Raw genomic sequence first — 12,381 nt, 5'->3', positions numbered from 1 at the left:
GCTTGAGCTTTGAGTTCAGGGAGGGGGGCTCCCGAACTCTGAATCAGTGTCTGCACTAGTACACATTTTGAACCCTCTGTGTCAATGTTACATCGATTTAAATAGTTTCTTTCACCTGTTCAAATGCACACTGTCTCTTTTTGTGCAAATAATTTATCGAAACAATAACTTCCTTTCCTTTTATTTCCCTCTCTGCAGATGACTGCAGTGACTTTGGAGACCGCAGCACACAGCGCGACGCCATCTCAGAGACTCTTTACACCCCTGGCTCCTCCCACATGTCCAGTCACAGCGAGGAGCTGAGGATCCTGAGCGTCTATGGAAAAGGGGAGGGCCCACTGGCGCTGGACGGCAATGGCACACTCTTCAACTTGTCCGAACTGGAGGCCCTGAACTCGCTGTCTGCAGACCACAGCGTGGCCAAGAGCCTGGAGCGCGGCGAGGAGCTGACTGTGCAGGTTGGAAATCATCTTCTCATTTACATCCAAAAGAGAGGCTTCCTCTGCTACAACAACACACACCGATGGAAAGCACCCACCTTTATGATTCAATGTGTCGTTAGCGGGGATTGACAACTATTCTGTGCTGATGAAAGAATATTTCTTGTGTTTGTTTCCTTCTTTATTTGGAAAGCAGCAGACCGCAGACACTGTTTTAATCAAGGATGAAGAGGAAATTGGTGGAGGCATGCCCACTGCAGGTTAGTTATAATACACATTGCATGCAAGAAAACAACCTGGAACAACTGAGAATGTACTTGATTCTGCCTGCGCTAAATAGCGTGGTCCTCTTTTGAAAGCGCATCATGACCAGAGCGCTGCCAAAACACCAGAACTACTTATACAGTTTATAGTAGAATGATTTACATGTTCTTCGTGGCAGACCGGTGTAGGGCTAACGATTTGGGGAAATAATCGAATTGCGATTTTTTTAGACCAGTATCGCAATTGAGATTTAGTATTCGATTATTATTTGTAAAGTTTCTTATGTTCTGTAATATTCACTAAACAAGCTAAACGTTTTCTGTCGTATAACAAAGACTGGAAGCAGTCAACGTATAAAGCACTATTTCCTTAAGGCCATGCCTATGTGTTGAGATGAAATTAAATAACATCTTTATTTAACTATTGAATTGTAATGTACTGATCTCAAGTCAGTACAGTAACAGTAAAAAATAATTGAATTTTTTTTATTAATTTCTTTATTTGAATCGCAGCCTTCGTGATTTGCATACATCGTTCCATTACACAGAGATTTTGGTTTGAAATCGATTAATCCTTCAGCCCTAGTTAAGTCGCGGTTGTAATAGGTGGAAACAGGAAAGTCCAAATGCTCAGGGGGCACTATTAGTTGTCCCATTTGTAGTTATTGGAAAAAGTTGTAATATTAATCATGATTCAAAATGAATAATTATTTGTATTGGATATGCATGCTACCTCACAACACACGCCTAATATAATTTGACGACTTGCCCATTTCCTGTACTCTGAATGGTCTAGGATGTAAGGTATTATTCATCATCATCATCATGCCTAAAGCACCGGGCGGTTGGAAATTCCCCTCATCTTACAGCACCCATAGATTCTAGGCTAGATTCTGCCTGCGCTAAAAAGCCTGATGCTCTGTTGAAAAGCATCATGACCAGAGCCCTGATGAAACACGAGTCAAACTTGGTGGTTGCATTTCAAAGATGGAAACAGTCAAGAGCAGTTGATCAGTGTCCTCAACCTGGTCACACGCTTGAGCTTTGAGTCTAGGGAGGAGTGGGTAGGAGGAGACATCCCTCTCCAAAACTCTGAATCTGTGTCTGCAGTACACATTTAAACCCTCTGTGTCAATGTTACATACAGATACATTTAAACAGTTCCTTTCACGTGTACAAATGCACATTGGCTCCTTTTTTGCAAATAATGTATCGAAACAATTACTTTTTCCTCTCTTCAGAAGACTGCGATGACTTTGGAGACCGCAGCACACAGCGCGGCGCCACCTCAGATAGTCTGCATGTGGACGCCCCTGGCTCCTCCCACATGTCCAGTCACAGCGAGGAAATGAGGATCCTGAGCGTCCACGGAAAAGGGGAGGGCCCACTGGCGCTGCACGGTCATGACACCCTCTTCACCGTGTCTGAACTGGAGGCCCTGAACTCTCTGTCTGCAGACCACAGCGTGGCCAAGAGCCTAGAGCGCGGCAAGGAGCTGGTCCACCGTGAGGAGCTGACTGTTCAGGTTTGAATTTATCTTCTCATTCACCATCCAAAAGAGAGGCTTCCTCTGCTACAACAACACACACCCATAGAAAGCACCCACCTTTATGATTCAATGTGTCGTTAGCGGGGATTGACAACTATTCTGTGCTGATGAAAGAATATTTCTTGTGTTTGTTTCCTTCTTTATTTGGAAAGCAGCAGACCGCAGACACTGTTTTAATCAAGGATGAAGAGGAAATTGGTGGAGTCATGCCCACTGCAGGTTAGTTATAATACACATTGCATGCAAGAAAGCAAGAAAACAACCTGGAACAACTGAGAATGTACTTGATTCTGCCTGCGCTAAAAAGCCTGGTCCTCTTTTGAAAGCGCATCATGACCAGAGCGCTGCCAAAACACCAGAACTACTTATACAGTTTATAGTAGAATGATTTACATGTTCTTCGTGGCAGACCGGTGTAGGGCTGAACGATTTGGGGAAATAATCGAATTGTGATTTTTTTCGACCAGTATTGCAATTGAGATTTAGTATGCGATTATTCTTTGTAAAGTTCCTTATGTTCTGTATTATTCACTAAACAAGCTAAACATTTTCTGTTGTATAACAAAGACTGGAAGCAGTCCACGTGTAAAGCACTCCTTCCTTAAGGCCATGCCTATGTGTTGAGATGAAATGAAATAACATATTTTTTTAACTATTGAATTGTAATGTACTGATCTCAAGTCAGTACAGTAACAGTAAAAAATAATTGAGAAAAAAAAACTTTTATTTGAATCGCAGCCTTCGTGATTTGCATACAGCGTTCCATTACACAGAGATTTTGGTTTGAATTCGATTAATCCTTCAGCCCTAGTTAAGTCCCGGTTGTAATAGGTGGAAACAGGAAGGTCCAAATGCTCAGGGGGCACTATTAAGCGTCTTGGAGTACCATATTAAGCGCTATATACATTTCATTTATTATTATTAGTTGTCCCATTTGTAGTAATTGGTAAAAGTTGTAATAATAATCATGATTCAAAATGAACAATTATTTGTATTGGATATGCATGCTACCTCGCAACACACGCCTAATATAATTTGACGACTTGCCCATTTCCTGTACTCTGAATGGTCTAGGATGTAAGGTATTATTCATCATCATCATCATGCCTAAAGCACAGGGCGGTTGGAAATTCCCCTCATCTTACAGCACCCATAGATTCTAGGCTGACTTCTAGATTCTGCCTGCGCTAAAAAGCCTGATGCTCTTTTGAAAAGCATCATGACCAGAGCCCTGATGAAACACGAGTCAAACTTGGTAGTTGCATTTCAAAGATGGAAACAGTCAAGAGCAGTTGATCAGTGTCCTCAATCTGGTCACACGCTTGAGCTTTGAGTTTAGGGAGGAGTGGGTAGGAGGATACATCCCTCTCCAAAACTCTGAATCTGTGTCTGTAGTACACATTTAAACCCTCTGTGTCAATGTTACATACAGATACATTTAAATAGTTCCTTCCACGTGTAGAAATGCACATTGGCTCCTTTTCTGCAAATAATGAATCAAAGCAATTACTATGTCCTCTCTTCAGAAGACTGCGATGACTTTGGAGACTGCAGCACACAGCGCGGTGCCCCCTCAGATGGTCTGCATGTGGACGCCCCTGGCTCATCCCACCTGTCCAGTCACAGCGAGGAGCTGAGGATCCTGAGCGTCCACGGAAAAGGGGAGGGCCCACTGGCGCTGCACAGCCATGACGCCCTCTTCACCGTGTCCGAACTGGAGGCCCTGAACTCTCTGTCTGCAGACCACAGCGTGGCCAAGAGCCTGGAGTGCGGCGAGCCGCTGGTCCACCGTGAGGAGCTGGCTGCGCATCGGGGAGGTGGCAAGGACCCACCCGGTGTGTTATCTGGCCAGGGTTTACCCGACGATACCAATATGACCAACCACATGCGTACCCACTCCGGGGAGAAGCCCTACAGGTGTGACCAATGCGTGAAGCGCTTCAGTCAGAGCTCCGCCCTGAAGAGACACATGAGGACTCACTCCGGGGAGAAGCCCTACAGGTGTGACCAATGCGTGAAGCGCTTCAGTAAGAGCTCTCACCTGAAGAGCCACATGAGGGCTCACTCCGGGGAGAAGCCCTACCAGTGTGACCAATGCGTGAAGCGCTTCAGTACGAGCTCTCACCTGAAGAGCCACATGAGGGCTCACTCCGGGGAGAAGCCCTACCAGTGTGACCAATGCGAGAAGCGCTTCGGACACAGCTCCAACCTGAAGAAACACATGAGGACTCACTCCGGGGAGAAGCCCTACAGTTGTGACCAATGCATGAAGTGCTTCGGACAGAGCTCCGAACTGAAGATCCACATGAGGACTCACTCCGGGGAGAAGCCCTACAGGTGTGACCAATGCGTGAAGCGCTTCAGTACGAGCTCCAACCTGAAGATCCACATGTGGACTCACTCCGGGGAGAAGCCCTACAGGTGTGACCAATGCGTGAAGCGCTTCTGTACGAACTCCGACCTGAAGAAACACATGAACACTCACTCCGGGGAGAAGCCCTACCAGTGTGACCAATGCGTGAAGCGCTTCAGTACGAGCTCTCACCTGAAGAGCCACATGAGGGCTCACTCCGGGGAGAAGCCCTACCAGTGTGACCAATGCGAGAAGCGCTTCGGACACAGCTCCAACCTGAAGAAACACATGAGGACTCACTCCGGGGAGAAGCCCTACAGTTGTGACCAATGCATGAAGTGCTTCGGACAGAGCTCCGAACTGAAGATCCACATGAGGACTCACTCCGGGGAGAATCCCTACAGGTGTGACCAATGCGTGAAGCGCTTCTGTACGAACTCCGACCTGAAGAAACACATGAACACTCACTCCGGGGAGAAGCCCTACAGGTGTGACCAATGCGTGAAGCGCTTCAGTCGGAGCTTTGACCTGAAGGTCCACATGAGGACTCACTCCGGGGAGAAGCCCTACAGGTGTGACCAATGCGAGAAGCGCTTCGGACACAGCTCCAACCTGAAGAAACACATGAACACTCACTCCGGGGAGAAGCCCTACAGGTGTGACCAATGCGTGAAGCGCTTCAGTCGGAGCTTCAACCTGAAGATCCACATGTGGACTCACTCCGGGGAGAAGCCCTACAGGTGCAATGCCAGCTTTAGCGACCCAAACAACGAGGCAATGGGGTGCTTTGACACAGGGCAACGGGCGCTTTGATTAAAACCTCTAGTCTATCCTGTAGACGTTGAAATGACTGTCGTTTTTTTTTTCCCCTTTTATTAAAGACGCTTTCCAACTTTTCATTCGCCATAATTGATCTGTGTGATGAAGAATAAATTATTTTTTGGACACCTCGGACTCCCCAATATTTGATTTAAATGAATACATTCTACCTCCGCTATAACGCTTGATGCTCTCTGCAAAACATGACTAGAGCCCTGATGAAACACAAGTCAGACTTGCATTTCGATGATGGAAATCGTCAATAGCCCAGGGCCCGTTTTCCTGAGACCTACTTCCGATATGTTTTTGCAGGAGCAAATCACCAAGTTGGCTTTTCCCCCTGGCGTGCTATTGGCTTGTTTAACACAATAACGACAGGGAAGCGACGGCAAGCAACCAGTAAATAAAAAAATTAACGCCGTTAAAATTGGTTTGCGTTAACGCCGTTAATGACGCGTTTAACTGACAGCACTAGTTGAGGGTAACCATGACTGTGATATAGAGACCCATAACTGGTATAAATTCTGATATTTTCCATAATTGGCCGGCCGGCTCAAACGGCCCACGAGAGCCCGTGGCCCCCCCGGCACCCGCCAGGAACGCAGGACCGCCCTCAGCCCGTTACTGAATCACTCGGCAAGCAGCCCGGCAGAGGCACCGTGTCCAAAGTATTCACAGTCATTACTCAAGTAGAAGTATAGATACTATTTGAAAATACTTCTGTAGAAGTTGAAGTATCAACTCAAGCTTTTTATTTCAGTAAAAGTATAAAAGTACTGGTTTCAAAACTACTTAAAATATTAAAGTAAAAGTAATGCGAGGGGGGAATAAATGCCATTAAGGACAAAAGCTTTGGCCGTGCCACAGGGGCCTATAGAAATACAATCAGCTTTTTGCCAAGTATGCCCACAAATACAAGGAATTTGGTCTCTGCATTTATCCCATCCTTGAATTAGTGACACACACACACACACACACACACACACACACACACAGCACACCTCTATAGCACACTGCCCCACTTCCCCCCCAATATTATTTTTCTAAGGCCATCTAATGACTATAATGTTAATGTTGAAAAAATTGGGATGCACCTGTTTCAGACACATTTATGCCCATTGAAAATGAACACACATTAGTACAATACAAATACATTAAAGAACCATATGTGTACTACTGAGCATTAACTTGTGTTTCAAGGAGTGGAGGATAAGATGAAGTATTGGAATGATGCAAAAAGTCTAACTTCAAAGGCATGTTATCAAAAGCCTTTATGGGGAATGTAAATGTATGTATCCAAGCTTAGCTGCAGGAATTTAAGATGTAACGACGAGTAAAAAAAACAAACAATGACTAGCCATTTCCATGACACAATCACAAAGTCGAACGGGAACGCTATAAATGCTCCGAGACCGGAAATGAATGAAATGGAGGCCGGTAGAGGTTGTCCTGGCTGGCCCGTGATTGGATGCACGTGATTGCGAGAGGAGTGGAGGTGTGCGAGGGAACGCGGTAGGTCACTGCTCGAGAAGCTGCTGCTCCGGTTGTAGAGACAAACTTTTTTGAGCTTTTTTGTTGCACTTGTGTGATTGTGGTTCATAGGTAATAAAGGAAAAGGGTATCACTTGGTGGGGGTTAGAGTTAGGTGGTGTTCTAGAGGCGGGTTCCGACCGACGACCTGTATAGGTCCGGAAAGGTGCCCGTTTCTTTTCTTTCTCTTTTATAATTTTCCCCGTCTTTTCTGTCTAGTGTATAGGATGACCAAATGGAGTAAAGGTAGGGGGAGGGAAGAAAGGGAGGTAGGAGAAAAGGGGCAGTGTAGGGGAAGAGGCAGTAGTAGTAGCGAGGAAGGAAGAGAAGAGGAGATTCAGGGAAGAGAAGGAAAAGATGTTAAAAGAGCGAGAACATTTAATAGTAGATGGTATCGAAACGGAGATGGTGAGTGACTCAAGTGAGGAGGAGGGAGTTGAGAAAAAGGTAGATGTCAAAATGATAGTCCGGTTTGCTGAGGAGGGAGGTATAGGAAAAATGAACCCGTTAAAGCTAACAAAGGAGTTGACAGGAAAGTGCGGTGATATAAAGTTTGCCAGGGTTTTAGGCGATGGAAATCTGTTGATTGGTTGCTCGGATGAGCTTCAGGTAGTTCTGACAAAGAATCTAACAATGGTTGGTGTTAACAAAGTGGTGAAGGTGGTGCAGGTTGGATTGCAGAGAGAGAAACGTTGCAAAGGGGTGATAACAGGAATCTCTCTGGATATTGAGGAGCAGGAGATTAAAGAGAACTTGGTGGCCAAAGGCATAGAAGTGATTAGTATTAAGAGGATGACAAGGGGCCCTGAAAAGGAAATGAGTGAATCTGTATTGGTGGAGCTTAAAGGAGATGTATTACCAGATAGAGTATTTCTAGGGTTCCTGTGTTTCTATGTGAGGGCTTGCATACCTAAGCCAATGAGGAGCTTTCAGTGTCAACGATTTGGGCACATCGCTAAAATCTGTAAGGAAAAGAGGAGGTGTGCGAAATGCTCAGGGGATCATGAGTATGGGAAGTGTGAGGGGGCCAAGTTAAAATGTTGTAGTTGTGGGGGTGAACATGTCGTCACATTTGGAGGCTGTGAAATAATGAAAGAGGAAGTTGCAGTTCAGAAGGTAAAAGTGTTGGACAAAGTGACCTATGCAGAGGCAGTGAAAGTGGTAAAACAGAGGCAAGGTGCTAAGAGTCAGGGGTTGGTAGCAGCCTGGGGAGGTGGAAGGGAAGTGACAAGGGAGTCGGTGGGAGAGAAGCAAGATAGGAATAAAGTGTGGGTAGATAAGAAGCAGGTGGTGATTTTTGTTGCAGCAGTGATAAACTCCACTAGAGACTCCACATCAAAGACAACGAGCATACAGATAATAGCTAAGGCAGCCAAGGGTTATTTGGGGATGGAAGGGTTAAAATGGGAGGCTTTGGTAGCCGAGATAAATACACAGAGTAGTCAGGAGCCGGTGAGAAAACATCATAACCATGGTGAAAATTCTACAGTGGAATGCTAGGAGCTTGGTGGCAAATGGCCGGGAGTTTAAATATTTTTTAAGTCAAATGAAAGAAAAACCACAAGTAATATGCATTCAAGAAACGTTTTTGAAACCAGTGTTAGATTTTGTTATCTATGGATATGTAGGTATAAGAAGAGACAGGAGTGAAGGTGAAGGGGTTGGTGGAGGGTGTGTAACATTTATCAAGCAAGGTATATCATACAGGGTATTAGATATTGGAACGGAACAAGAGTATATAGTGGTGGAGGTATGGGAGGGGGGAGAGGAGTTTGTTGTTGTTAATTACTATAATCCATGTCAAAGGTTGGAGAATGATAAACTAGTTAGGATTAAAGGTATAGAAAGACACAGGATAATATGGTGTGCAGACTTCAATGCTCATAACACAATGTGGGGAGGGAATCATACAGACACGAATGGGAAAGTGATTGAAGAGTTAATGGAGGACAATAATCTTGTTTGTTTGAATGATGGGAGGGGGACAAGGATGGATATAAGAACAAGTAATGAGTCAGTGTTGGATCTGACGTTGGTGTCAGTAAGTTTGGCAGGGATCAGTAACTGGGAGGTTTTGACAGGTAAATCTTTAGGTAGTGACCACTATGTGTTACTTTGTTCAGTAGGAGGAAGAGGAGAAGTGATTGTTGGAAATGGAATTCAGAAATGGGTGTATAGTAAAGCAGATTGGGGTATATTTAAGTTGGTCAGTGAAGAAGTTATGGTTTCAGTTGTTACTAGTGGAGATATAGATACAGTAAATAACAGTGTTACATCAGCAATTATTGCTGCAGCAAGTAAATCTATTCCAAGAAGTAAAAATAGAAGGGATAGGAAGTTAGTTCCTTGGTGGACAGAGGAGTGTTCCAAGGCAGTTAAAGCCCGAAACAAAGCATTTAGGAAAGTCAAAAGAGAGCATAATACACAAAGTTTGGTGGAGTATCAGAGGGCACAGGCACTGGTAAAGAGAGTTACAAAGAGAACACAGAGGGTAAGCTGGAGACAGTTTTGTGGTAAGATAGGAAGAACAACACCGGTAGAAGTGTGGGGAATGATAAGGAAGATGGGAGGAGATAGAAGAGAGTGGGAGTACCCAGTGATTACGTTAGAGGAGCAAACTGCTATACGTGATAAAGATAAGGCTGATTTGATGGCCAAATCTTTTGCTAAGGTGCATAGTGTTGATCAGTTGACAGTGGAAGGGAGAAGGAGAAGAGAAGTTACTTTGAGTAATTATCCTGATGTGCTAGTTAGGAGGGTAGATACTAGGGAGAAAATAGATGATGGATTTACAATGGCAGAGCTTGTGAGAGCAATTAAAAAAGCAAAGCCCTCAGCTCCAGGGGGAGATCAGGTGAGCTATGTAATGTTAAAACATCTAGGAGAAAGAGGAATGGAAAAATTGTTAGAACTATATAATAGAGTATGGGAGGAGGGAAAGTTACCAAGTGTATGGAAGGAAGCGGTGGTGATTCCGATTAGGAAACCAGGGAAAGATCCAGGTAAACCTTCTAGTTATAGGCCAATAGCATTAACGTCTAACATATGTAAAATAATGGAGAGATTGGTGACAGAAAGGTTAACGTATGAGCTTGAGAAGAAAGGGTTGTTGACAAGTTGTCAAAGTGGTTTCAGAAAAGGGAGACATACAATGGATGCAGTGGTAAGGCTTGAAAATGAGACACGGAAAGCACAGGCAAACAAAGAGTCAGTGGTGGTAGTGTTTTTTGATATCGAAAAAACATATGACATGATGTGGAGGGAAGGTTTGTTAATTAAGTTGTATAAGATGGGGGTAGGTGGAAGGGATTTTAACTGGATAAAGAATTTTTTGTTTGACAGAAAAATACAAGTCCGGATTGGGTCTGAATTGTCAAATAAGTATATGGTGGGGAATGGCACTCCCCAAGGAAGTGTAATTAGTCCTTTATTGTTTATAATCATGATAAATGATGTTTTTTCAAAGGTACCAGAGGATATAGGAAGTTCTCTGTTTGCAGACGATGGGGCTTTGTGGAAAAGTGGAAGAAATGTGATGCATATTATTAGTAAAGTCCAGTCTGCAATTGATGGGGTGACAGAGTGGGGATTTGACTGGGGGTGCAGATTTTCGGTAGAGAAAACGCAAACTGTATTTTTCACTAGGAAAATAATTGAGGATGGGATGATATTGAGGATGTATGGGAAAGAGTTGGAAAGAGTTGGCTCATTTAAATATTTGGGAGTTATTTTTGATTCTAGGGTAACGTGGGCAGACCATATTAGGAAGATTGAGGATAAATGCAAAAAGGTAATAAATGTGATGAGATGTTTGACTGGTAGGGATTGGGGAGCGAGCTGTTCAGCTTTAAAGATATATGTAGCTATGATTAGATCTGTGTTTGATTATGGGTGTATAGTGTATGGGTCAGCCGCAGTGTCTCTCTTGAGAAAGCTGGACGTGATTCAGGCTAAGGCATTAAGGGTATGCAGTGGGGCTTTTAAATCATCACCAGTGCCTGCCCTGCAGGTAGAAATGGGTGAAATGCCACTGGAGTTGAGAAGGAAACATTTGATGGGGAACTATTGGGCTAATCTGCGAGGGCACAGTGAGTCTCACCCCACAAAAGGAGTGTTGAAAGAGTACTGGGTTTATGGGAAGTTTGAGAGGAATCATTTTGGTCGGGTGGGGAATGATATAGCGAAAGAGTTTGGTGTGGGTGAATTGAAGCTTAGTCCAACAGTGGTATATCCATTAATGCCGCCATGGAGGATGGTGTGGCCAGAGGTGGACTGGTTTGTGTTGGGTATAAAGAAGAGAGAGAGAGAGAACAGATAGACCTGGCTAGTGTTTTTAATATTCATCTTCTTATAGAGTACAGTGAGTATGTTCATGTTTTTACAGATGGTGCCAAACAACCTGAGACAGGAGCGACAGGGTTTGGAGTAGTTGTTCCATCAAAAAGAATAGAGTTTAATAGAAGAACATCAGATAATTTAAGCGTTTATACAGTGGAGATGTTGGGGGTGCTGGTCGCTTTAAAATGGGTGGAATCAAGTTCAGTTGGAAAAATTGTGATCTGTACAGATTCAGCATCAGTTTTGGCAAGTATGAGGTCTTTTTATTCAAGTAGTCGCCAAGGTTTGTTGTATGAAGTGCTACAGTCGATTACGAGAATCGTTCAGCAGGGGAGGCAAATACATTTTTTATGGGTTCCAGCTCATGTAGGGGTGAAGGGAAATGAGAAAGCCGATAAGATGGCGAAGAAGGCATTGGAGAAGGAAAAAGTAGAAATGAATATCAGTTTAAGTAAGGCAGAAGTTAAAAGCCTGATATGGGGGAAAGTTAACAAGATGTGGCAAGACAAATGGGACAGTGAGGAGAAAGGGAGAATATAATATTTCTTTTGAATATAATATTCAAAAAAGTGTTAATGTTAAAATAAGGTATAGTGGTCAGAGGAAGGATGAACAAATTTTGATTAGGTTAAGGTTGGGGCACAGTGCACTAAATAAAACAATGAATTTGATGGGAAAACACCACGCTGGATTATGTGAGGGGTGCCAGGTAGAGGAGACAGTGGAACATGTTTTAATGAACTGTAGTGGTTATGGGATGGAGAGGGAAAGTATGAAAAATCAATTGAGAGAATTGGGTAGCATATTTATACTATACTTTTAATGAAGTTTAATGAAGAGGAATTGTATAAAAGTATTGTTTGGCTTTTTGAGAGAAACAGGGTTATATGGTAGGATATAGAGTAGAAAGAAGGTGTGAATGAGTGAGTGTTTGGATATTTTTGTTTTTGATTCATTAACTGGATCAGAAGAGGGCGGTAATGCACCAAGTTGTGGATGCCACCGCCGAAAAACCCCAAGAAGAAGAAGAAGAAGAAGAAGAAGAAGAAGATGAATGAAATGAAACTCGGAAGGCTGGCGTCCGAGGAT

General features: G+C 43.8%; 1 protein-coding gene across 1 annotated transcript in view; it reads left to right on the top strand.

The window, feature by feature from the left end:
• LOC130386033 (uncharacterized) overlaps positions 1 to 12,381 on the top strand; it is a 41,967-nt gene that overhangs the window by 24,244 nt on the left and 5,342 nt on the right. Inside the window, 5 exon segments of the mRNA XM_056594819.1 lie at positions 199 to 458; positions 637 to 700; positions 1,945 to 2,228; positions 2,408 to 2,471; positions 3,779 to 5,261. Coding sequence (XP_056450794.1) covers positions 199 to 458; positions 637 to 700; positions 1,945 to 2,228; positions 2,408 to 2,471; positions 3,779 to 5,261 — 2,155 coding nt within the window.

This window comes from Gadus chalcogrammus, chromosome 7 (genome assembly GCF_026213295.1).
Source record: "Gadus chalcogrammus isolate NIFS_2021 chromosome 7, NIFS_Gcha_1.0, whole genome shotgun sequence".
NCBI lineage: Eukaryota > Metazoa > Chordata > Actinopteri > Gadiformes > Gadidae > Gadus > Gadus chalcogrammus.
Note: the sequence above shows the minus strand (reverse complement) of the source record. Positions and strands in the feature narration are given on the sequence as shown.